At 46.1% G+C, this 22,703-nt stretch overlaps 1 protein-coding gene across 1 annotated transcript in view; it reads right to left on the bottom strand.

Annotated features, from left to right (window-relative positions):
- Nucleotides 1-2,261: 2,261 nt before the first annotated feature.
- The window catches only part of FBXW9 (F-box and WD repeat domain containing 9), a 40,846-nt gene continuing 20,404 nt past the window's right edge, over nt 2,262-22,703 (bottom strand). Inside the window, exons 6-10 of the mRNA XM_082256664.1 lie at nt 22,005-22,153; nt 19,743-19,856; nt 15,041-15,130; nt 10,361-10,426; nt 2,262-2,614 (exon numbers count right to left, since the gene is read on the bottom strand). Coding sequence (XP_082112790.1) covers nt 2,540-2,614; nt 10,361-10,426; nt 15,041-15,130; nt 19,743-19,856; nt 22,005-22,153 — 494 coding nt within the window. The 3' untranslated portion in view covers nt 2,262-2,539. The remainder of the gene's footprint in view (nt 2,615-10,360; nt 10,427-15,040; nt 15,131-19,742; nt 19,857-22,004; nt 22,154-22,703) is intronic.

Genomic DNA, 22,703 nt, shown 5'->3' with positions numbered 1-22,703 from the left:
AACAGCAATAAAAGTGGTAAAAAAATGTAAAGCAACATTGTAAAAATAAATAAATATATAGTAAATGAATAATTTAAAAATTGTTTTAAAGTGCCCTGTGCTCACGAGCAAAGGCGAATGCGCGCGTCGGACCTGTGCGCATGTAAACAGCAATCATCGCACACATGTGAGGTATTGCCGTGAACATCAGATCATGGGCAATATTTCTAGCACTAGACCTCATCTGTTCATCTAAAGTTGCAACCTGCAAAAGCTTTTAAAGCGTCGTCTATGGATAGTAAAATTTACATTGTTTGTCGCTGTTGCGCAATTTCAAAGTGTGACATGTTTGGTATCTATTTACTCACATCATCTTTTATACATTACCAAAAAAAGGGCTATTTATTGTGTTGCTTTGCATTAAAATGAAAAAAAGTGCATTTTTTCCCCAAAAAAATTGCGTTTCAAAAACTGCTGTGCAAAAAGTGTGGGACATAAAAAAAAAAAAATTGCAAAACCCACCAATTTATTCTCTAGGGCCTCAGCCTAAAAAAAAATATATATATATTATTTTATTAGTATTATATTTTATATAGTCTTTTTTTTGCAATTTGTGCCTACATGTAACGACCAGTATTTTTTGCTAGAAAATTACTTAGAACCCCCAAACACATATATATATATATATATATAGACCGATATCAGTTTTACGTTACCAATACCAATATTTTGGCCAATGCATATCGGTATCGACTGATATTGGCCGATATTTTCGTACATTTAAAAAAATTTTTTTATTTTTATCACTTGACAGGTACTCTTGTGGAGGGATCTGGGGGTCTAAAGCCCCGTACACACGTACCGATGGTCGGCTTACAAATGTTCCTCTTTTCTCCCCGGGATGTCGGTGTCTGCTGAAAAGTGCAAAGACAGCACAAGGACAGCACAAGGACAGCACAAGAATTTTGTCCGCCGACTGCAGAAGTGATGTCATGTAATGGTTAACTTTCCCTGTGTTTTCTATTTTCTGAGCATGCCCAGTCTTGCAAATCTGCGGTCTGTCGGCCGAATTGTGTACTGACAGGCGAACAATCGTCCGTTCTGGTGTCGGCATACAAATATTTTCATGTTTGCACGAAAGACTTTTGTCCGCGGATTGTGCGCAGACATCTGTCGGAGGCACCATACTAACACGCGTACAATCGGCAGATCCTTCGTCCACCGACGTTTGTATGCCGACGATCGGTACGTGTGTACGGGCCTTAAAAGACCCCAAACCCCTCCTCTGCACTTAAAAGCATTCAAAACGTCAAGTTTGGCTGTTTTGAATACTGTAATTTTTTTGAATCTGGTGCCGAGTACCCGGAAGTGATATCATGACATCACTTCCGGGTTTATACACGGAGACCCGTTTAGAGCCGAATGCGGCTTTGATCAGGTCTTCGGCGGCCGTGCAGGCTGGTTGCCCGGGTCTCCCGGTGGGACGGGAGACCCAGGCGAGCCGCGGGGGGGAGTTGTACGACGACGCTCCCTGTAATGACAGCCGAGAGGCTTCTCAGCCGCATCGGTTGTCATTACAAGACAGCCGACCGTCGGCTATGGACGCCGGTACCGGGGTAATGCCTCTAGCTGCTCTGGTACAGCACTTTCCGAAATATCGGCAACCTCCGGGGCCGATTCCGATATATCGGAGAAAGTGCATATCAGCCCTCGATATATCGGATATATATATATATATATATATATATATATATATATACATATATACATACACACACACACACATACATATGCACACACACATTTTATATACATATATATATATATATATATATATATATATATATATATATATATATATATATATATATATATATATATACACATACACACACACACACACACACACACAAAATATATTATATATATATATATATATATATATATATATATATATATATATATATATATATATATATAGTTTGGGGTTCTAAGTAATTTTCTAGCAAAAAATATTGGTTGTTACAAGAAAAAACTTGGTCTGGAAGTGGATAAGAAAGTGACTTTAGTCAAGACAGCTAAACACAAAGCTGAAATGAATGTAATTCTGCTCAACCAGTCCTTTAAATTTACACATTTATGCCACACTTCATAATGAGCAACGCAACACCGCTATTCAATACTGCAGTTTTAAAGCTTCTGCACATTGGATTTAAATAGCTTTTAAAAAACTGATTAAAAGGAGCATCATCACACTGTCCACCCTGTATGCGTCTTCTCCTTCTGTCGCCTGTGCCTCAAACCATGCAAGACTGCCAGCACTGCTTAATGTAGTCAAGCATGCTGGGTCACACTGACTTCCCTAATGTCAGCCTGATTTATGAAATGCAGGAGATTGTGGAAAGGCCCTATAAAAACAGATTACTGGTGGTTATACTGGTTTTTAAAGGTATCCATCAGATGAAAATGCATATCATGGCATGATAAGCTCTTTTGCATGGACTATGCACCACATTATACTACAATCACGAGACATAAGAACAACTGGCAGTTAAAGATTTTATTCTGGAAACCTCCAGATCTCCACAGTTTGCTCTCCAGAAGCCGCAGCCACAGTGCTTCCAGCCGCACTGACCTGTGTGGAAAAAAAAAAAAAAAAAGGGGGATGAGGGTTGATTAAAGACTTGAAAACAAAATGTGAAATGGCAGAAAATAAAGCCAATCCAATGGTACAAGCGCATCATTTCATCATTTTCACTCCTTGTAAAGCCATGTACGGCTGTACATGTGTCATCAATCAAAAACCTTATAAACATCAAAAATTCATGAAAAAATCTCCTCCCAAAAAACAAAGTCCATAAATAAAACATGATCCACCGCAGTGTTCTTCAATCACCCTTCACTTAATGACACCAAAAAATGCACACCACCACCGGCTGGAAGACCTGCTTACCTCAAAGTTGAGATCAACCAGCTTTGTAAATAATCACTCCTGCAATCTCATTCTGCGATCTCCATTCCAGGCATTCGGCTCTGTAATCTCCTCTTACTGCTTGTCAAACCTCATGTAATCACAAAGGCAGACAACATAGTGCTCTCCATTTAAAGAGGTTGTAAACCCAAATTTATTTATTTTTTTTCAACCTGAAAGAGAAACCCCATAATGAGCTAGTATGCATCGCATACTAGCTCATTATGAAATACTTACCTTAGAACGTGCCCCCGCCGTGCCGCCCGCTTACCTCTATGACGGGCGACATGTTCAGTCACCCGTCTTCCGGGATCGCGGCATCCGGCCATCTGATTGGCTGGAGCCGCGGTGACGTCACTCCCGCGCACGCGTGCGGGAGCCGACTGTCACGGCACGGGACTCTGAAGGAACGGAACCAGCGGCCGTTCCTTCAGAGCGCATGCGCCAGTGATGTCACTGGCTGCATGTAAGGTAAAAATCTCCTAAACGGTACATGTTTAGGAGATATTTACAGTACCTATAGGTAACCCTTATCATAGGCTTACCTATAGGTACAACTTGCAGAGGAGGGTTTACTTTCTCTTTAAACAAAGTTTATTTAAAATGCTCCCTTATTAAATAAAGCACACTTACCTGGAGGGGAGATCGCAGCATGAGATTGCAGGAGTGATTTATTTACAAAACTGATTGATCTTAACTTTGAGGTGAGCAGGTTTTCCAGCCGGTGGTGGTAAAGTTACTTACCATACCAGGAACCAGGCGGGCACCGCCCCAGACAGAACCTCCTCTCCATCGAAATGGGGGGGCTGTTGGCCAGGAGGAACGCTGTGACTTGGGCCGAGACCCGGTCATATGCGACCTTGCGAGGCGTTTTACTTGCAGGCCAGCCCCCGTCCGGTGGGGCTAGGTAACGGCCGACCAAGCGCGGAGCTGAGGCCTGCGCAAGCTCACTGGCCAGACTGGGGTGACCACTGGATCTATATTATCCTGTCCGTTGCCCAGTCCGGCAGTTGATTGTAGTTCATTTTAGGTCAAGCAGGCCTGAACAAACGGTTTCCATTGCTAAGACATGTGGCTGCGGTCAGCACTGTACAATCTGTATGTAACATCAGCTACATACAGTATACAGCGCTGTGTTCTGGCAGCAGTACAGGGACTTCCTTCTGCTGATGGAGCAGTGTTGACAGCGGCCGCATTTATTAGCAATGAAAATAATTTGATTGGGCCTACTTGACCCAAATTAAACTATTTTTTTTTAATCCAGAAAAAATGGATTTTTGTAAAATCTTACCGTAAAATCCTTTTCTCTTAAGCTCATTGACAGACGTAGTCCTCGTTGATTAATAACAACTCGGGTTATACTGCCCTCTACAGGAGTAGGACTAGACTGGAAAGAAAACGTTCTGTCCACACCCTAGGGGCAGTCCCAGAGGGTATATCCTCTCACTTCCTGCTACAGCAAATCAGTTATGTCACAAAGCAGTGTTTAGAGAATTTAACCCAACCCAACTCAAAAACAGAGGGGCGGGTACTACGTCTGTCAATGAGCTTAAGAGAAAAGGATTTTACGGTAAGATTTTACAAAAATCCATTTTTCTCTGTCGCTCATTGACAGACGTAGTCCTCGTTGATTAATAACAACTCGGGACGTCCCAAAGCAGTACCACAAATGAGGGGTGGGATAACAGAAATCAAAATCCAGAAGGCCCAACCGGAGCCAACCAGAAGCATCAAGGACTCATCGAGCAAAAAGAGTGAAACACCCAACAAACCCTTGAGGTAGACCAACAGTCTCCTCAGATTGCGGCCTGCAGAACCTTGTGGCCAAAAGAGGCATCTGACGATGCCATCACATCAACTTTATAAAATGTTGTAAAGGTATGAACCGACAATCAAGTCATCGCCTTGAAAACCTGGATCGCTGACGCCTGATGGCGGAAGACCCAGGAGACACTAGGCGCCCGAGTAGAGTGCGCCTTAACAGGGAACGGAGGATTCCGACCCTTAATAGAATAAGCCTGTACCACCGTCTGACTGGTCCATCTAGATATGGTCGCGGCAGACACAGGCAACCCCCTTCAGGGGCTATCCGTGATCACAAAAAGTGAGTCCGTCTTACGAAAACAAGTTCGTAGTAGTCAAGTGTATCCTTCTGAACCCCATCCAAGGAGTGTAATGCAAACTCCCAAGGATGGCTAGTCTTAGGACACGGGGAAGGTAACACAATATTTTTATTCAGATGAAAACTCTGAAAACCACTTAGGAAGGAAGGATGGATCTGGAAGAAGAACCACCTTATCCCTATGAACCACCAGATCTGGGGAACGTCAAAATAATGCGGCCAGTTCTGACACCCTGCGTGCAGAAGTAATGGCCACCAAGAAGGCCACCTTCTGGGATAATGTAAGCAAGGGAATCTCCCTAATATCTTCAAAGAGAAGTTTCTGAAGAACCGACCACACTAAGATCCCAGGCGGTAAGGGTGCGCGCACTGGCGGAGCCAGATGTCGCACCCCCTGGATGAAATTCCGCACCAAGGAATGGTTAGCCAAAGGTTTCTGAAAGAAGATTGCTAACGCTGAAACCTGACCCTTGATAGCGCTCAAGGACAGTTTCTGCTCAACCCCTTGTTGCAGACAGACCAAGATTCGGTTCACCGAATAGGTATGTGGGGGAAATCCAAAAGATTCACACCACGCCATATAAGACTTCCATGTGCTGGAAGTCGCTTTCCTTGCTTTAACTAGAGGTAGGAATAACTGAAGCTGACACTCCCTTGTCCTTCAGTACCTGGGTCTGAATGGCCAGGCCATTAAGCCAGCGATTGTAAAGCAAGATGGAAGATCGGTCCCTGAGACCGCAAATCCTCCCTGAGAGGAAGTCTCCAAGAAGCGTCCACGAGTAGCCTCACCAAGTCGGCGTACCAGGCTCGACGAGGTCAGTCCGGAATTTCCAGAATAACTGGAATTCCCTACACCTCTATCCTGCGAAGAAGTTCCCGCAGTAACTTGAGAGGATGGAAGGCATGCCGTAGCGGATACTGCTCCCACGGGGCGATCAGCATTTCTGCTGCGTCCGCTAGAGGATCGCGGGTGCGAGCTACAAACCTCCGCACCTTCCTGTTGAGCCAAGGTGCCAACAGATCCACATCCGGGGTGCCCCAATGAAGGGACAGCTAGTGAAAAACCTCTGGATGAAGAGGCCATACCCCTTGATCCAGAATCTGATGGCTGAAATAATCTGCCTGCCGATTTCCCACCCCCGGAGTGAAAACTGCGGGGAGATCCGGAACAAACCGTTCCGTCCAATGAAAGATGCTAGTCGTTTAGATGGCCACCAGGACACTCTAAGTGCCCCTTTCTTGACATAAGTCACGACCGTGGCATAGTGCGATTGGATCCGAATCGGGCTGCTCTAGAGCTGCTCGGTCCAGTAAATCAGACAAAATCTGATCGCTCTCAGTTCCGATACCCTATTGGTAACCTGGATGCTATCGGAAGGAATGACTTCCCCTGGTTGAGCATCGGAGACTTCCTGGTCTGCTCGCTCAACCGGATCCGATTGTCCAGGAAATCGGAATTCTGATTCCATTAGAAAAAAATCTCCTTCAGGAGAATTCGGGTATGAGACTGGGTATACGGTACTGCCTCTAAGAAGGCCACCATCAGTCCCAGCCAATTGACGGACAGCAACATCCGAATCGTTGACTGACCCTTCTGGAGTTTCTCCGCAAGGAGAAACTTTCTTGCCCAGGATGTATCCAACATTAGGCCCAGATAGTTCAGTCTCTTGGTGGGAACCAGGGATGATCTTTGGGAAAGCGAAGAAAACGCTGATGTCCTGCGATGATGGGGATATAAGGATAGGCATCCTAAATGTCTATGGATGCCAGGAACTCCCCCTGATGCAGGGAGGCCACCACTGTTCGGATGGACTCCATCTTTCCCCAAGTCCAGAATTGGACGCACCTTGCCCTCTTTCCTGGGCATTGTGAACAGGTTCGAATAGAACCCCTGAAACCGTTCAATGTTAGAAGGGAAGAATCGTACCGGTGGAAGTGATCGAAACTCGATCCTGTATCCTGACCGTATGACCTCGCGAACCCCTTAGTCCGGGGTTCTGGCAAGCCATGGATCCAGAAACCGGTGAAGACATCCCCCCACCCCAGAGATGGGTAGGGGCGCATCAGGCTGTATTCTTCAGGCTTGGCTGAGCCGGACTTTTTGTTTAGCCGACCAGCGCCCTTTGAAAAACCCTCTGAAGGGGCTTTGGAGGGTTTCGCCTTATCGCCCGCCCTCGCGGAACAAACAAACTCTTTATGAGCAGAAAGGGAAGGTCCTCGTTGGTTACGAGGTCCTCTTTATCCTAACAGTCTGTGGCAAGACAGCAGGTGGTACCGTCTATCCTTTAAAGAGGGATTCCTCAAACGGATAGCGCCTAGCCATGCATTCGGAAATAACAGGGGTTCGTTTCAAAACGACCCCATTTGGGTAAAGGAAAATCCTTCGCCCTTTTGGTAGGCTAACAAGTACAAAAAAAGAATTTCAGTCTCAGCTACCTCTGCCGGTGTAACCTCAAGACTAAAGGTTTCCCGGACGGACACAACTAGTGCATCCACCACTCTTGTGCTATGGCAGAGGCAGAAACGTTCTCCTCACTGCTGAGGAGACATTACCTGAGACAACAGCCCCATAAGAGGGACCTGCAGCTGCATTGACCAGCTCCGAATCCGTATCTGAAGTATCAGATAAAAAATAGGGGTAGGCGGGGGTCGCTTCTTGACCCCCGTCCCTGACAGGCCACCTCCACTTGGGATACCAAAGACTCCAAAACTGCCGATAATGCATTAAAAACAAGTGGGGTACTGGAGGGTCCTGCGGCCACCTTGAGGGGATCAGGTGGGGATACCTATGCGGCAGGGTCAATGATTATACAAGACATTTGCCAGCAACAAAAAACTTTTTTTTTTTTTGTATCCCCCAGTCGCAACAGCGCCCCTCAGTGTTACCTGCCTTTTTGGACCCCACAGAGAGAGAGAGAGAGAGATAGAGAGAGACCCCAAGGCTCATCCCTGATGCACAGAAGTTTTCATCAGCTTGCTCAGTGCTGTCCTGTTACAGACAGGAAGTCTTTGGCCCTTTTTCCTGGGTAAAGGAGGCGGCTCCGCCCCTTAACACGCTTTCCGGCGCCTCCCTCTGGCTCCACGAGGTGTTTGGTCACCTCAAACATGGCCGCCCCCATGCTGGAGACACGAGGCTACGCCAATATGGTGGCCTCGTGTGCTCTGCAAGACAATGGCGGCGGCCTGTAGGATAGCGGCGGCTTAGCAGCGGCCTGCGGGATGCTGTATTCGGCCTAGCGGCCTGCGGGAGTGCATCGGCCCCCCAAACTTCACCCTGGATGGTGATCAGCCTGGCCGGCGGTACCGGACCCTGGCGGGCCGCATGCGGTCCGTGGGCCGTCGGAAGGCAGCCTGCCCTTGCTGGAGGAATGCGATCTGGACTGCAGTTATACATGCATAGACATCGCCCTGTGAACACCTCTGACAGGTAGGATACCTTATGCTACCACAGTAATATTCTAGTACTGCCACTGACTTCAGTCATCTTTACAGTTTTGAAATGACATTAGATTGTCAGCTCCCAAACCAAGCCTCCTGGTTTCTTGTTCACAAAAATCACACTCAAATAGGGGGATCTGTGACATGTTATAGGATAGAGGGGAGACCCATCCTTACCATTTCAGAGAGGGGCCCGCGTTCACCACAAACCCGTCAGGGGGAAAAGGGGGAACATACTACTCACCATACCGGAACCAGGCGGGCGCCAACTCCTGACAGTACCCCTCTCCGCCGGGGTGGGAGGGCTGTCGACCAATACGGACGCCGTGACTCATGGTCATTGGCGTTTAAGCGAGACGTTTAACTCGCAGGGTCAGTCCCCGTCCAGTGGGACTATGTCGCGGCCGACCCAGCGCGGAGCTATGGCCTGCACGCGCTCGTAGGCTGAACTGGGGTGACCACTGGATCTCAACATCCAGCCCGTCGCCCAGTTCCAGCTTTCTTGCTTGAAGATCTCACAGGAACACTGGAGAAAAAAGCTGTCTAAAAAATCTTTCTAAGAAAAAAATCCTGCCAGGACCGAAGATCCTAGCAAGGCATCTAGGTCCTTACTCCTAACTAGACAGAAAAAAAACTGATTTGCTGTAGCAGGAAGTGAGAGGATATACCCTCTGGGACTGCCCCTAGGGTGTGGCCAGAACGTTTTCTTTCCTGTCTAGTCCTACTCCTGTAGAGGGCAGTATAACCCGAGTTGTTATTAATCAACGAGGACTACGTCTGTCAATGAGCGACAGAGAAAATACTTTAACATTGAGCCAGTACCACATAGCCAGCAGGTTGGATTTGTATAAAATATACATACAGACACAATTTCATCAGCACCATGTCACAGTGTGTATGCACGTACAAATGAGATCTTTGCATTAAAGTAGTAACCATAGCCCCAATACTGGTACTGTTGTATATACATCAGCAAGAATAGGGCATTAATCGGCATTTAGACCTAGCAGCCGGTCCATGACCAAGTCCGCTAGTGCTAATCCAGGGACGTTCCAAATGAACTATTTAAATTTACACAGGCTTTATGCATAATACAATCAGAATTGATCAAGGATAGGCAAATTATTGTCATGTTCATCCAATTTTTTTTTTAAATATTATTATTTTAATATGGAAGCAGCCACATTTGCTCACTACAGGCTCAACCTCCTGCTGTGCCATGCAACACAATTCTGAGGCTTTACTTTTCCTCTCTTTTAATAATGCCTGGTAGTCAGGTCCAACCTGGTTGATAGCAACAGACCAAAAGACTAATCAAGCCTCTCTTTAAAGTGAACTGGTCATGCCCTAAAAACTGGCTCAGCTAGCAAAACCGCTGGAGACAAAGATGGCACTAACTCCTCTCCCAGCATTCAACGTTACTGGCTACTGAGGATCTGGCATTGGAATGTTAGGCGGCGAAGGTGGGCTTTGGGTAGATGTCAAGAGAGACATAAGTGGAGGCTGAGTTATTTAGCCTGGGTCTGCAATCCAGGAGCTCCACAAAAACATAGGGACGGATTTAAAGATTATCACATGTCCTTGCATGTACCACAGGGTGGCCATACTTCAGCAGCATTTTTAGCTTAGCCAACATTTCAGACCTGGCAGGTTCTCCTTGTGTAGAGCTGCTAGTCGCAGACATGAACAGATGACAATCCAACATGTTAATGATTTCCAAAGTATTATTTCAAATATGAAATGACAATCAAGTGAGAAATTCACATTAAAAATTACATTTAGGTAAACATTACAATAATATATTTAAAGGAGTAGCTCTTTAAATTTTATTTTTCAAACAATAGACTTACCCCATTGACCACGTTGCTGTGTCCCAGTGTGCACAGTGTGCGTGGAGGGTCAGTAGGAATATGGACCTGGAAGTAGAAAGCACAATGTTGATGGCTATAGAGAATACATTTAGTTCTTAAAAAGAACCATTTTTATGAAACAACAGTTCTCAAAAGCAGATCCTTGGAATGTCTTCCAACAACTCTGTTAGTTTTCAGACTGATGTCTGTCACCTGGTGGAGCCCTTTGCATCACAGGTTCATATGGTACATGGAAAATCAACCTCTGCCCAAGCTGTGATTAGGGGTCGTTCACACGAGTGATACTGGTGTTTTACCACACTGGAAGAACACCAATCACTGCTAGGGCACATAAAAACACCTGTCATGTGCCCCCTTCTCACTGCAAAGCAGCCTTCAGGTGAGTTGCAGTGAGCTACGATAACATGCAGACCTTCTGCATTTTAATCACAGCTCAAAGGAAGGCACCACATCCGGTTGGCACTGCGCATGTGCGAGTCGCGCTGCGTGTCCTGAATATCCGTGCAATCTTCTGGGATCCGTGACGTGCCCCAGAGGATTGCAGGGAGGAGGAGAGGAGAACTTCCGCTCGAGCCGCCTAGGCGGCCTGAGCGAAGTGGAAGCGGGTACCTATCAAAACTAGGTACCTGCTCCCCCCCAAAAAATGACATGCCAAATGTGGCATGTACTGGGGTCTGGAGTCCTTAAAGCAGAAGTTCCATTATTGGGTGGAACGCTGCTTTAACCATGACTTGGGCAGGAGTAAAGGCTCAATGCAAAACTTGGTCCTAGGGGTTTTGGGAGAAAAGGATCTGTTTAAAAAATAAAAAGGTATTATCGGGTAAAACAAGGGTCTGCTCTTCAGCAATGCTGTTATTTTGAATTTAAATTTTTATAAATTTTACAGGCCAGGCCAAATTTACTCTAAAACAGAACTCCAGAGGATACATTACATTCAAACACCATAACTTACCAAATCCCCAGTGGAACTTTTAAATTGATAACACCTTGTTCCAAGATCAGTGAACAAACACCACTTCCTATATTCTCTAGGTAAATAACAAACCTGCTAACCACTTCACTTGGTGGAGAAACCCTTGTTGGAAAGCACAGAGGTAAGACGTTTCTTGTAGTTAGTGACCAGGTTTGCCCACATCTAAGGGAGGATTTTGGTCCACTCTTCTTTACAGAGCTTCTCTAAATCCTTAAAGGAGTTGTAAAGGCAGGTTTTTTTTATCTTAATGTATTCAATGCATTAAGATAAAAATCCTTCTGTGTGTAGCAGCCTCCCCAGCACCCCTAATACTTACCTGAGCCCCATCTCTGTCTAGTGATGTCCACGAGTCCCTTGGCCATCCATGAATCTCCCCTCTTGATTGGCTGAGACACAGCCACAGCGCCATTGGCTCCCATGGCTGTCAAAGGTAGTTAGCCAATCAGGAGACAGGGAGGTGGGCCAAACGGCAGCTCTGTGTCTGAATGGACACACGGAGGTGCAGCTTGGCTCGGGTGCCCCCATAGAAAGCTGCTTGCTGTTGGGGCACTGGTTAGGAGGAAGGGGCCAGGAGCAGCAACGAGGGACCCGAGAAGAGGAGAATCCAGGCTGCCCTGTGCAAAACCAACTGCACAGAGGAGGCAAGTATAACAGGTTTGTCATTTTTTTTTTAACTAGACTTTACAATCACTTTAAAGTTTCTTGGCTGTCTCTTGGCAACTTGAAGTTTCAGCTCCCTCCATAAATTTTCTATAGGATTAAGGTCTAGAGACTGACTAGGCCACTCCATAACCTTAATGTGCTTCTTCTTTAGCCACTCCATTGTTGCCTTGGCGGTATGTTTTGGGTCATTGTCATGCTGGAAGACCCATCCACAACCCATTTTCAGTGTGCTGGCTGAGGGAAGAAGGTTCTCATCCAAGATTTTACAATACATGGCCCCGTCCATTGGCCCCTCAATGAGGCAAAGTCAGCCTGTACCTTTAGCAGAGAAACGTCCCAAAGCCTCATGTTTCCACCTACATGCTTGACTGTAGGAATGGTGTTCTTAGGGTCATAGACAGCATTTTTCTTCCTCCAAACACGGCGAGTGGAGTGAATGCCAAAGAGCTCAATTTTGGTCTCATCTGACCACAACACTTTCTCCCAATCCTTCCCTGAATGATTTAAATGTTCACTGGCATGACTGTACATGTGCTTTCTTGAGGAGGGGGACTTGCTGTGTTTATGCTTTGGGGCTGTTTCTCTGCTAAAGGTACTTACTGAACGACTTTGCTGCATTGAGGGGCCAATGGATGGAGCCATGTATTGAAAAATCTTGGATGAGAACCTTCTTCCCTCCACCAGAACACTGAAGATGGGTTGTGGATGGGTCTTCCAGCATGACAATGACCCAAAAAATACAGAGGCTAAAGAAGAAAAGAAGCACACATTAGGGTCATGGAGTGGCCTAGCCAGTCTCCAGATCAATAATCCTATAGAAAATTTATGGAGGGAGCTGAAACTGAGTTGCCAAAACGACAGCCAAGAAACCTTAAGGATTTAGAGAAGATTTGTAAAAAAAACTGGGGACCAAAATCCCTCCTGAGAGGTGTGCAAACCTGGTCAGTAACTACAAGAAACGTCTTACCTCTGTGCTTGCCAGCAAGGGTTTCTCCATCAAGTACTAGGTCATGTTTTGCTTGGGGATCAAATATTTACTCACTGAACTGCAACTCAGTTTATAACATTTGTATTAGGGATAGACCGATATGGTTTTTTTCAGGGCCGATACCAATATTTTGGTCACAACGTATCGGTATCGGCCGATATTTTGTACATTTAAAGTTTTGAAAAATAAAGACAATTTTTGACACAAATCTGGTACTGAACATGTTAATTTTTGTTTAATGCCTAATGGCTGGCTTGCTGGCACTCTGTGGTGGGTGGGTGGCTGGCTGGCACCCTGTGGTGGATGGCTGGCTGGCACCCTGTGGTGGATGGCTGGCTGGCACCCTGTGGTGGATGGCTGGCTGGCACCCTGTGGACGGTAGATGGCTTGCACCCTGTGGTGGGTGGAGTGCTGGCACCCTGTGGTGGGTGGGTGGCTGGCACAGGGCCTGTGGCTGGCTGACTGGCTGGTACAGGGCCTGTGGCTGGCTGACTGGCTGGTACAGGGCCTGTGGCTGGCTGGCTGGCTGGTACAGGGCCTGTGGCTGGCTGACTGGCTGGTACAGGGCCTGTGGCTGGCTGACTGGCTGGTACAGGGCCTGTGGCTGGCTGACTGGCTGGTACAGGGCCTGTGGCTGGCTGACTGGCTGGTACAGGGCCTGTGGCTGGCTGACTGGCTGGTACAGGGCCTGTGGCTGGCTGACTGGCTGGTACAGGGCCTGTGGCTGGCTGACTGGCTGGTACAGGGCCTGTGGCTGGCTGACTGGCTGGTACAGGGCCTGTGGCTGGCTGACTGGCTGGTACAGGGCCTGTGGCTGGCTGACTGGCTGGTACAGGGCCTGTGGCTGGCTGACTGGCTGGTACAGGGCCTGTGGCTGGCTGACTGGCTGGTACAGGGCCTGTGGCTGGCTGACTGGCTGGTACAGGGCCTGTGGCTGGCTGACTGGCTGGTACAGGGCCTGTGGCTGGCTGACTGGCTGGTACAGGGCCTGTGGCTGGCTGGCTGGTACAGGGCCTGTGGCTGGCTGGTACAGGGCCTGTGGCTGGCTGGTACAGGGCCTGTGGCTGGCTGGCTGGCTGGTACAGGGCCTGTGGCTGGCTGGTACAGGGCCTGTGGCTGGCTGGTACAGGGCCTGTGGCTGGCTGGCTGGCACAGGGCCTGTGGCTGGCTGGCTGGTACAGGGCCCGTGGCTGGCTGGTACAGGGCCTGTGGCTGGCTGGCTGGTACAGGGCCTGTGGCTGGCTGGCTGGCACAGGGCCTGGGGATCTGGGTCGCTGGCTGACACTGGGCTGCTACGGGTGGGTGGATGGCTGTGATACACTCCCGCGAGACTAGTCCCGACTCCAGACGAGGCTGTCCAAGGCGAGGGAGGCGGCCTAAGATGGCAGAATGACGTCACAAAAATATCGGCCAGTTCCAGGGCTGATACCGACATATCAGGGAAAGTGCATATCGGCCCCCGATATATCGGCCTTGCCGATAATTGGTCTATCCCTAATTTGTATCATGTGTTTTTTTCTGGATTTTTGGTAGATTTTCGGCCTCTATCATTTAAAATACACCTATGATAAAAATAGACCCTTTCTTTCTAAGTGGGAAAACTTACAAAATCTGCAGGGGATGAAATAATTATTTTTCATTGTATACCAATGAGTGGATAGTAAAGGGCATATGTATGGGAGTATTGTACTTATATCTGTAATATTTACACCTTCATATGGATGTCCCCCTTGAAAGGACCTGGTTATTGGATTTGTAATTTATTTTTAAGGAAAAAAAATAAATAAACAATTCTTCAGTTCCAATTTCATTACACAATTTTTTTGCTCGGCTCCTTAGTTCGAAAGATGCCAGGCAGGAGAGGAACAGCAGCGCCACCCACAAAGCTAATTTTGTGCAGTTCATCAGGAACTGGCCAGAGTTCAGCTCAAAACATTTCAAATTATTAAAATTTCCACAGACTGCACAGTTCATTACTCTAAAAAAAGATCCACAGTACATTATTTACTAAGTGCCTACTATTTTGCTTACTCACCTTCATGGTTTTATCAGTGGAAGTTGTGTAGAGCGCTCCTGCAGAGTGACAGATACCTGTGATCTGTGAGGTGTGACCTACATCAAAACACTGATAGGAGGGAAAGAGAGACAAGAACAGGGATGTGACAGACAAGAATAAAAAAGAAGATAGATGAAGACAAGGACCAAAAATCAGAAGTACAGCAGAGAAAGTAGAGCAAAGAAAAGAGGACAGAAGACGAGAGGAAGAGTAAAGAAGGGAGGGCCAAAAGGAGGGAGGAAGAGTAAAGAGAAGAGAAGAGAATCAACAAAACAAAGAGTTAGAAGGAGGACAGAAGGCGAGAGGAGAGTAAAAAGAAGAGGAGGGAGGAAAAGTAAAGAAAAGAGGATCAACAAAACAGAAATAGTTAGGAGGACAGAAGGCGAGAGAAAGAGTAAAGAGAAGAGGGATAAAGAGTAAAGAGAAGAGGGATAGAGAATAAAGAGAAGAGGGATAGAGAGTAAAGAGAAGAGGGATAAAGAGTAAAGAGAGAAGAGGAGGGAGGAAGAGTAAAGAGAGAAGAGAAGAGAAGAGGAGGGAGGAAGAGTAAAGAGAGAAGAGAAGAGGAGGGAGGAAGAGTAAAGAGAGAAGAGAAGAGAAGAGGAGGGAGGAAGAGTAAAGAGAGAAGAGAGAAGAGGGAGGGAGGGAGGAAGAGTAAAGAGAGAAGAGGAGGGAGGAAGAGTAAAGAGAGAAGAGAGAAGAGAGAAGAGGGAGGGAGGGAGGAAGAGTAAAGAGAGAAGGAGGGAGGAAGAGTAAAGAGAGAAGAGAGAAGAGGGAGGGAGGGAGGAAGAGTAAAGAGAGAAGAGGAGGGAGGAAGAGTAAAGAGAAGAGAAGAGGATCAACAAAACAAAGAGTTAGGAGGAGGACAGAAGGCGAGAGGAGAGTAAAAAGAAGAGGAGGGAGGAAAAGTAAAGAGAAGAGGATCAACAAAACAGAAATAGTTAGGAGGACAGAAGGCGAGAGAAAGAGTAAAGAGAAGAGGAGGGAGAAAGAGTAAAGAAAAGAGGATCAACAAAACAGAAAGGAGTTAGAAGTAGGACAGAAGGCGACAGGAAGAGTAAAGAGAGAAGAGGGAGGAAGAGTAAAGAGAGAAGAGGGAGGGAGGAAGAGTAAAGAGAGAAGAGGGAGGAAGAGTAAAGAGAGCAGAGAGAGGAAGAGTAAAGAGAGAAGAGGGAGGGAGGGAGGGAGGAAGAGTAAAGAGAGAAGAGAGAAGAGGGAGGGAGGAAGAGTAAAGAGAGAAGAGGGAGGGAGGAAGAGTAAAGAGAGAAGAGAGAAGAGGGAGGGAGGAAGAGTAAAGAGAGAAGAGGGAGGGAGGGAGGGAGGAAGAGTAAAGAGAGAAGAGAGAAGAGGGAGGAAGAGTAAAGAGAGAAGAGAGAAGAGGGAGGAAGAGTAAAGAGAGAAGAGAGAAGAGGGAGGAAGAGTAAAGAGAGAGAGGAAGAGTAAAGAGAGAAGAGGGAGGGAGGGAGGGAGGAAGAGTAAAGAGAGAAGAGAGAAGAGGGAGGGAGGAAGAGTAAAGAGAGAAGAGGGAGGGAGGGAGGAAGAGTAAAGAGAGAAGAGGGAGGGAGGAAGAGTAAAGAGAGAAGAGGGAGGGAGGAAGAGTAAAGAGAGAAGAGGGAGGGAGGAAGAGTAAAGAGAGAAGAGGGAGGGAGGAAGAGTAAAGAGAGAAGAGGGAGGGAGGGAGGAAGAGTAAAGAGAGAAGAGAACAAAAAAAGTTAGGAGGACAGAAGGCGAGAGGAAGAATAAAGAAGAGAAAACAGAACAGGAGAGGAAGAGTAAAAAGAAGAGGAGGGAGGAAGGTTAAAAAGAAAAGAATCAATGAAACAGGAAGTGTAAAGAGAAGAGGACAGAAGGCAAGAGGAAGAATAATAAAAAGAATAGAAAAAAATTGGGAGGAAGAGTAGAGTAAAAAGAGAAGAGGATCAACAAAACAGGAAGAGTTAAGAGGACAGAAGGCAAGAGGAGGAATAAAGAAGAATAGACAGAACAGAAGAGGAGGAGTAAAGAGAAGAGGAGAGATGAAGATTAGAAAGAACAGGATCAACGAAAAACAGGAAGAGTTAAGAGAACAAGATGGAAGGCAAGAGAATATGGAACAGGAGAGGAAGAGTATAGAGAAGAGGAGGGAGGAAGATTAAAAAGAAGAGGATCGACGAAATAGGAAGAGTTAAGAGAGGGAGTGAGAGAGAAAGACATGAGCAGTAGATGTGAGAGACAAAAAGATGACATGAAGTCAGACACAAAAAAAACAAAAACGGAAGCACAAGAGAGGTAGAGTAATAATAAAATAAGTGAAGGAGGAGAGGAGAGAAAGAGTAAAGTGGAGAAGCAGGAGGAACATTATAAACAAGAAGATCAATGAGGAGGAAGAGTAAATATAAAAGGTGAATAAGTAGATGAAGAGTAAAGAGACGAGGATGGAAGGGAGAGGAAGAGCAAAGAGAAGAGGGGAGAGGAACAGTAATGAGATGAGGAGAGAGGGGGGAGAAAGAGTAAAATGAGGAGGATGAATAAAAGAGAGAGAGTAAAAAGATAAAGGGGACAAAAAAAAAAAAAAGTAAGAAGAGGAGGAGGAGTAAGATCGCAGTAATGGACAGGAGGAGAAGGCGACCACAAAACAGGAAGAAAAAACACAGAACAAAGAAAAGGAAAAAAAGGATTAGTAGAATAATACAAGGAAAAGCGAGGGTCACCTATATAATTATACATATCACCTTTAATACATAAATATAAGTAAGGTTGTGTCTAAAGCCTGGTACACACCTTAAAGAAGAACTATGCTCAACATGAAAAAAAACATGTGATGCAACTCTACAATCTGTTAAACATCTCACTGAATGTTTTTCCCTGCAGCTGAAAGCTCTCATGTCCACTTCCTTTAATGAGGAGACAACGCTATTTCCTCGGTTTCTAAATGCCTCCTTTGTCATCTCCTTTTGTGTGATACTGCTCTGAAGAGACTACACTGTGCTGTCATGACATCACTGGGGGAGTTGCTCATACACTCCATGAAAAGCTCTGGCAACTCAATCATTAGCGAAGTCCTGACAAGGCTCCGCCCACTCCCCCTCATGAAGCCCCCGTCCACTCCCACCTATGCCCCGCCTACACCCAACTACACCCGCCCATTGCTCTGTATCTATACAGGCTGTTCCCATCAGCTTGGCTTCTCCTCTGATAAGCGGACAGAGGAAAACAGGCAGCAGGAAGCATACAGATAAATTGAAAAATCTGTGTAAAGCAACTTGCAGACAAAAAATAATAGGGATGATCTACTTCTATAAAAAAAATTAAATGTTTATACTCTCCTCTGTGCACCTGGCTCCGTCCTCCCCTCCACCTGGCTGCATCTCTCCTCTCCTCTTTGCACCTGGCTCCATCCTCCCCTCCACCTGGCTCCATCCTCCCATTCCCCTGGTTGCAACTCCCCCTCTCCTCTGTGCACCTGGCTCGGTCCTCCCCTCCACCTGGCTGAAACTACTCCTGTCCTCTGTGCACCTGGCTCCGTCCTCCCCTCCACCTGACTGCAACTCCTCCTGTCCTTTGTACACCTCGGATGTCGGGTTATTGTGTGCTTTTATGACCATTATAATTTATGGTCCATGCCATCTGGTAAGAAGCGTATGCCAAGTGTTGGTGCTTAGTGGTGGATTTCATCAATCAACATTACTTATACACTTTTTTGCACTTTATGGACACTCTTGTTTAATACTGAAAAGGATTTTTTCATTGAAAGGACTTTATGTTCACCTAACAGTGGATTTTGCAACCATTTCATTATATCATCACTTTAAAATGATTGATTTTTTTCAATGATATAATTTGCTCATAATTTATTCACTGCAGGTTTGGTTGTTTTTATGCCACATTATTTACCATATGATTATTCATGATTGTACTACTAGGATTTAACATCGCTTCTTATTTATATTGATCATTTACAGCTGGTATCATAGTTGGTTAAGTGGCTGCTTACCCTTTCGTTCTTTTTGCTTGACCTAGCTTGGATTTTTTCCTGTTTTCTAATTAATGTGAATGACCTTTACCCCCCCATTATCACCCATTCTCTTGTTAGGACATAATAACAGGCTATTGTCTCTATTATAGATGGTACTTTATATAATTCCTCCTGAAGAAGCGGTTGTTGCCGAAAAACATTCCAGAAAATTTGCTTTGGATTTTTTTTTTTTTATTTATGTGTGGTTTTGTCATTATTTTTATTCACATTTGTGGAATTTTGTCTGCAATTGATATAGGATTGCATATTGATTCTGGGGATGCAGCGCAGAAGGATTATGAAAATAACTCCACTTAGTTTACGGTTTCCTTGCCTGATTATTGGGCTTCTTATGGGATCTAAACTTCTAACCTCCGCTTGTTACATGGACTCTGATCTTCGCTGTCTGTATTCGGACCTTGGCTTGTTACACAGGATCTTGGCAGCTTGGATTCTTTCCTCCACTTGTTACAGATTTTTGCTTTCTGGATTTTAACCTTGTATTGCTGTAACATCCCATAACCCGGATGCTGTTCATCTACTGCTGTTTTCAGCTTAGTCTGAAGGTTCTGGCTACTGGTTTCCATTTCTAGCAAATAACCTTCATTACAATGATTCCAAAAATTGAAAAATTGCACTCAGATCTCTCTCCACAATATACCAATAATAAACTGTAATTTCCAGTACCCGCAGGTGCTGGAATGTTCCTCCTTGGCTTTCGTACACATGGACTAGTCCTTGGTTGTTTCCTGCCCATAGCTGTGGTGCCTCATAAACCATGCAGAACACATAATAGTCCATCTATGTAAGAGAGGAACAAATAGAGGACAGGAGTTATTATATACAGATACAGATTGTGAGAAATTATATTGATGAAATGGTAAATGAATGCCTGACCCACCACTGTCACACTGCCAAACACCTACCGCCATAGCCGGCCCTACCATGGGTCCCGGTGGGACCATGGGACCCAGGCAGCACTAGAGAGGGGCGGCCCCCGGCCGCCTCTTCTCTTCTTTGGCTATCGGTAAAAAAAAAACAAAGTGACCCGCGGCCGGCCTGACATGCACACTGCGCATGGGCCGCCGCCGCTCGGCAAAGCCCGTAAACGTTCGGCTATTTCCGGGAATAGGCGAACATGTATTAGCTTTCCCGAGCGGCGGCGGCGGCGCATGCGCAGTGTGCATGTCAGGCCGGCCGTGGACGTTTTGACATGTGGTGCCGGGCGGCGCCATTTTTAAATCCTAAGGCGCCTTTACAAAGGTAAGTGGGACTGCTCCACACACACTGCAGCCACACTACCTGCCAATCTGCCATTATGCGGGGCTGCAGGCATACTACAGAAGATGCAGTGCTGCAGGCATGGTACATGCCCACAGCACTGCATCTCCTGTAGTATGCCCGCAGCCCCGCATTCTCTTGTACCATGCCCGCAGACCCGCATTCTCCTCTACCATGCCCGCAACCCATGCACCATGCCCGCAGCCCTGCATTCTCCTGTACCATGTCCGCAGCCCCGCATTCTCATGCCCGCAGCCCCGCATTCTCATGCACCATGCCCGCAGACCCGCATTCTCATGCACCATGCCCGCAGACCCGCATTCTCCTGCACCATTCCCGCAGCCCCGCATTCTCCTGTACCATGCCCGCAGCCCCGCATTCTCCTGCACCATGCCTACAGCCCCGCATTCTCCTGCACCATGCCTGCAGCCCCGCATTCTCCTGCACCATGCCCGCAGCCCCGCATTCTCCTGTACCATGCCCGCAGCCCCGCATTCTCCTGTACCATGCCCGTAGCCCTGCATTCTCCTGTACCATGCCCGCAGCACTGCATTCTTCTGTACCATGCCCGCAGCACTGCATTCTCCTGTACCATGCCCGCAGCCCTGCAGGGCACTGTGGCACTATAGACAGTAGAAAGCCTGGTGCGCTCATCTGCCCAGTGTCTACTGCTCTGTCCTGCTCCTGCTGTCACTCCATACACACTCACACTCCTCTGACTGCTTTCATAGTCTTATAGAATGTGGGGGCCTTTTGGACGGCGTGAATTTTTTTTTTTGGGGGGGGGGGGGGGCAGCATTTCATTCTCGGACCCAGACAGCACAATGTCTTGGGCCAGCCCTGCCTACCACTACAGTTAAGAGTTGAATTAGATCTAAAGCCAATCACTACACTCATTTAGATCAGCCTTTCTCAAACTTTTCAACACAGAAGAACCTCTTGAAATACATTTCTGGTCCCCCCTTTTTACTCCGTTTTATAGTTTTATATTTTTCCCTGGCCCTCTTTTTGACCATAACAGGGATGGAGGTGCTTTTTTCATAAGCACCTCATATAAAGTCCCTCAATCTTTTTTTTTTTTTATTATCTACATTGATGGCTGTGTGTTGAGTTATTTTGGAGGGGACAGCAAATATACACTGTTATACAAGCTGTACACTCACTACTTTACATTGTAGCAAAGTGTCATTTCTTCAGTGTTGTCACATGAAAACATATAATAAAATATTTACAAAAATGTGAGGGGTGTACTCACTTTTGTGAGATACTGTATGGGAAAAACATGTCACAATTCAACCTGTAGATGGCAAAAGGTCAAGCTATGCTGACCATTAGCTACCTGACTTGTTGACTTTAGTTACATAATTAATGTAGAATAGAAGGGTTTACCTACCAACTGACTTTAGCCCAACAAACGCAACACATGCTGAAGTTCTGCTGCAATAAGCTTCCCTTCCTCTGCTCTGGTATAAAGTAGAAAGCTGTACAACTACACACATATTGAGAAGTTGTTTGAAATGATACTGCTCACAAAGGAACGAAAGTTCATACACAAGTCCCTCCCGGAATAATAAAAAAAAAAAAAAAATCATCCCATTATTAAATTGTTAACTGGAAAAAAAGGGACATGAAGAATATTGTAAACACACATAAACCTTCATGCCTTACCTGTATGGTTTGCAGAACTGCATTCCCTCTGCGGTCAAACACCACCAATGTTCGGTCCTCACCACCTGACACAATGTGACGATCGTCGGCCACAAGTGACAACACTGGACTGGAATGTAACTTTCTGGATTTGATCACTGGATTTGAGGCTGGGAAAATAATTATCCAAATGATCAATGGTCACTTTAATATATTTGCTCAGTTTAGTTTACAGCTGAATTCCAGGTAGTTCTAAAAGATGCAAATCTGAAATCATTAAATATAGAGTATCTCACAAAAGTGAGTACACCCCTCACATTTTTGTAAATATTTTATTGTATCTTTTCATGTGACAACACTGAAGAAATGACACTTTGCTACAATATAAAGTAGTGACTGTACAGCTTGTATAATAGTGTAAATTTGCTGTCCACTCAATATATCTCAACACACAGCCATTAATGTCTAAACTGCTGGCAACAAAGGTGAGTACACCCCTAAGTGAAAATATCCAAATTGAGCCCAAAGTGTCAATATTTTGTGTGGCCACCATTATTTTTGAGCACTGCCTTAACTCTCTTGGGCATGAAGTTCACCAGAGCTTCACAGGTTGCCACTGGAGTCCTCTTCTACTCCTCCATGACGACATCACGGAGCTGTTGGATGTTAGAGACCTTGCGCTCCTCCGCCTTCCTTTTGAGGATGTCCCACAGATGCTCA

The sequence above is a fragment of the Pelophylax lessonae genome (assembly GCF_965119305.1).
Source record: "Pelophylax lessonae genome assembly, chromosome: 4".
Taxonomy (NCBI): Eukaryota; Metazoa; Chordata; class Amphibia; order Anura; family Ranidae; genus Pelophylax; species Pelophylax lessonae.
Note: the sequence above shows the minus strand (reverse complement) of the source record. Positions and strands in the feature narration are given on the sequence as shown.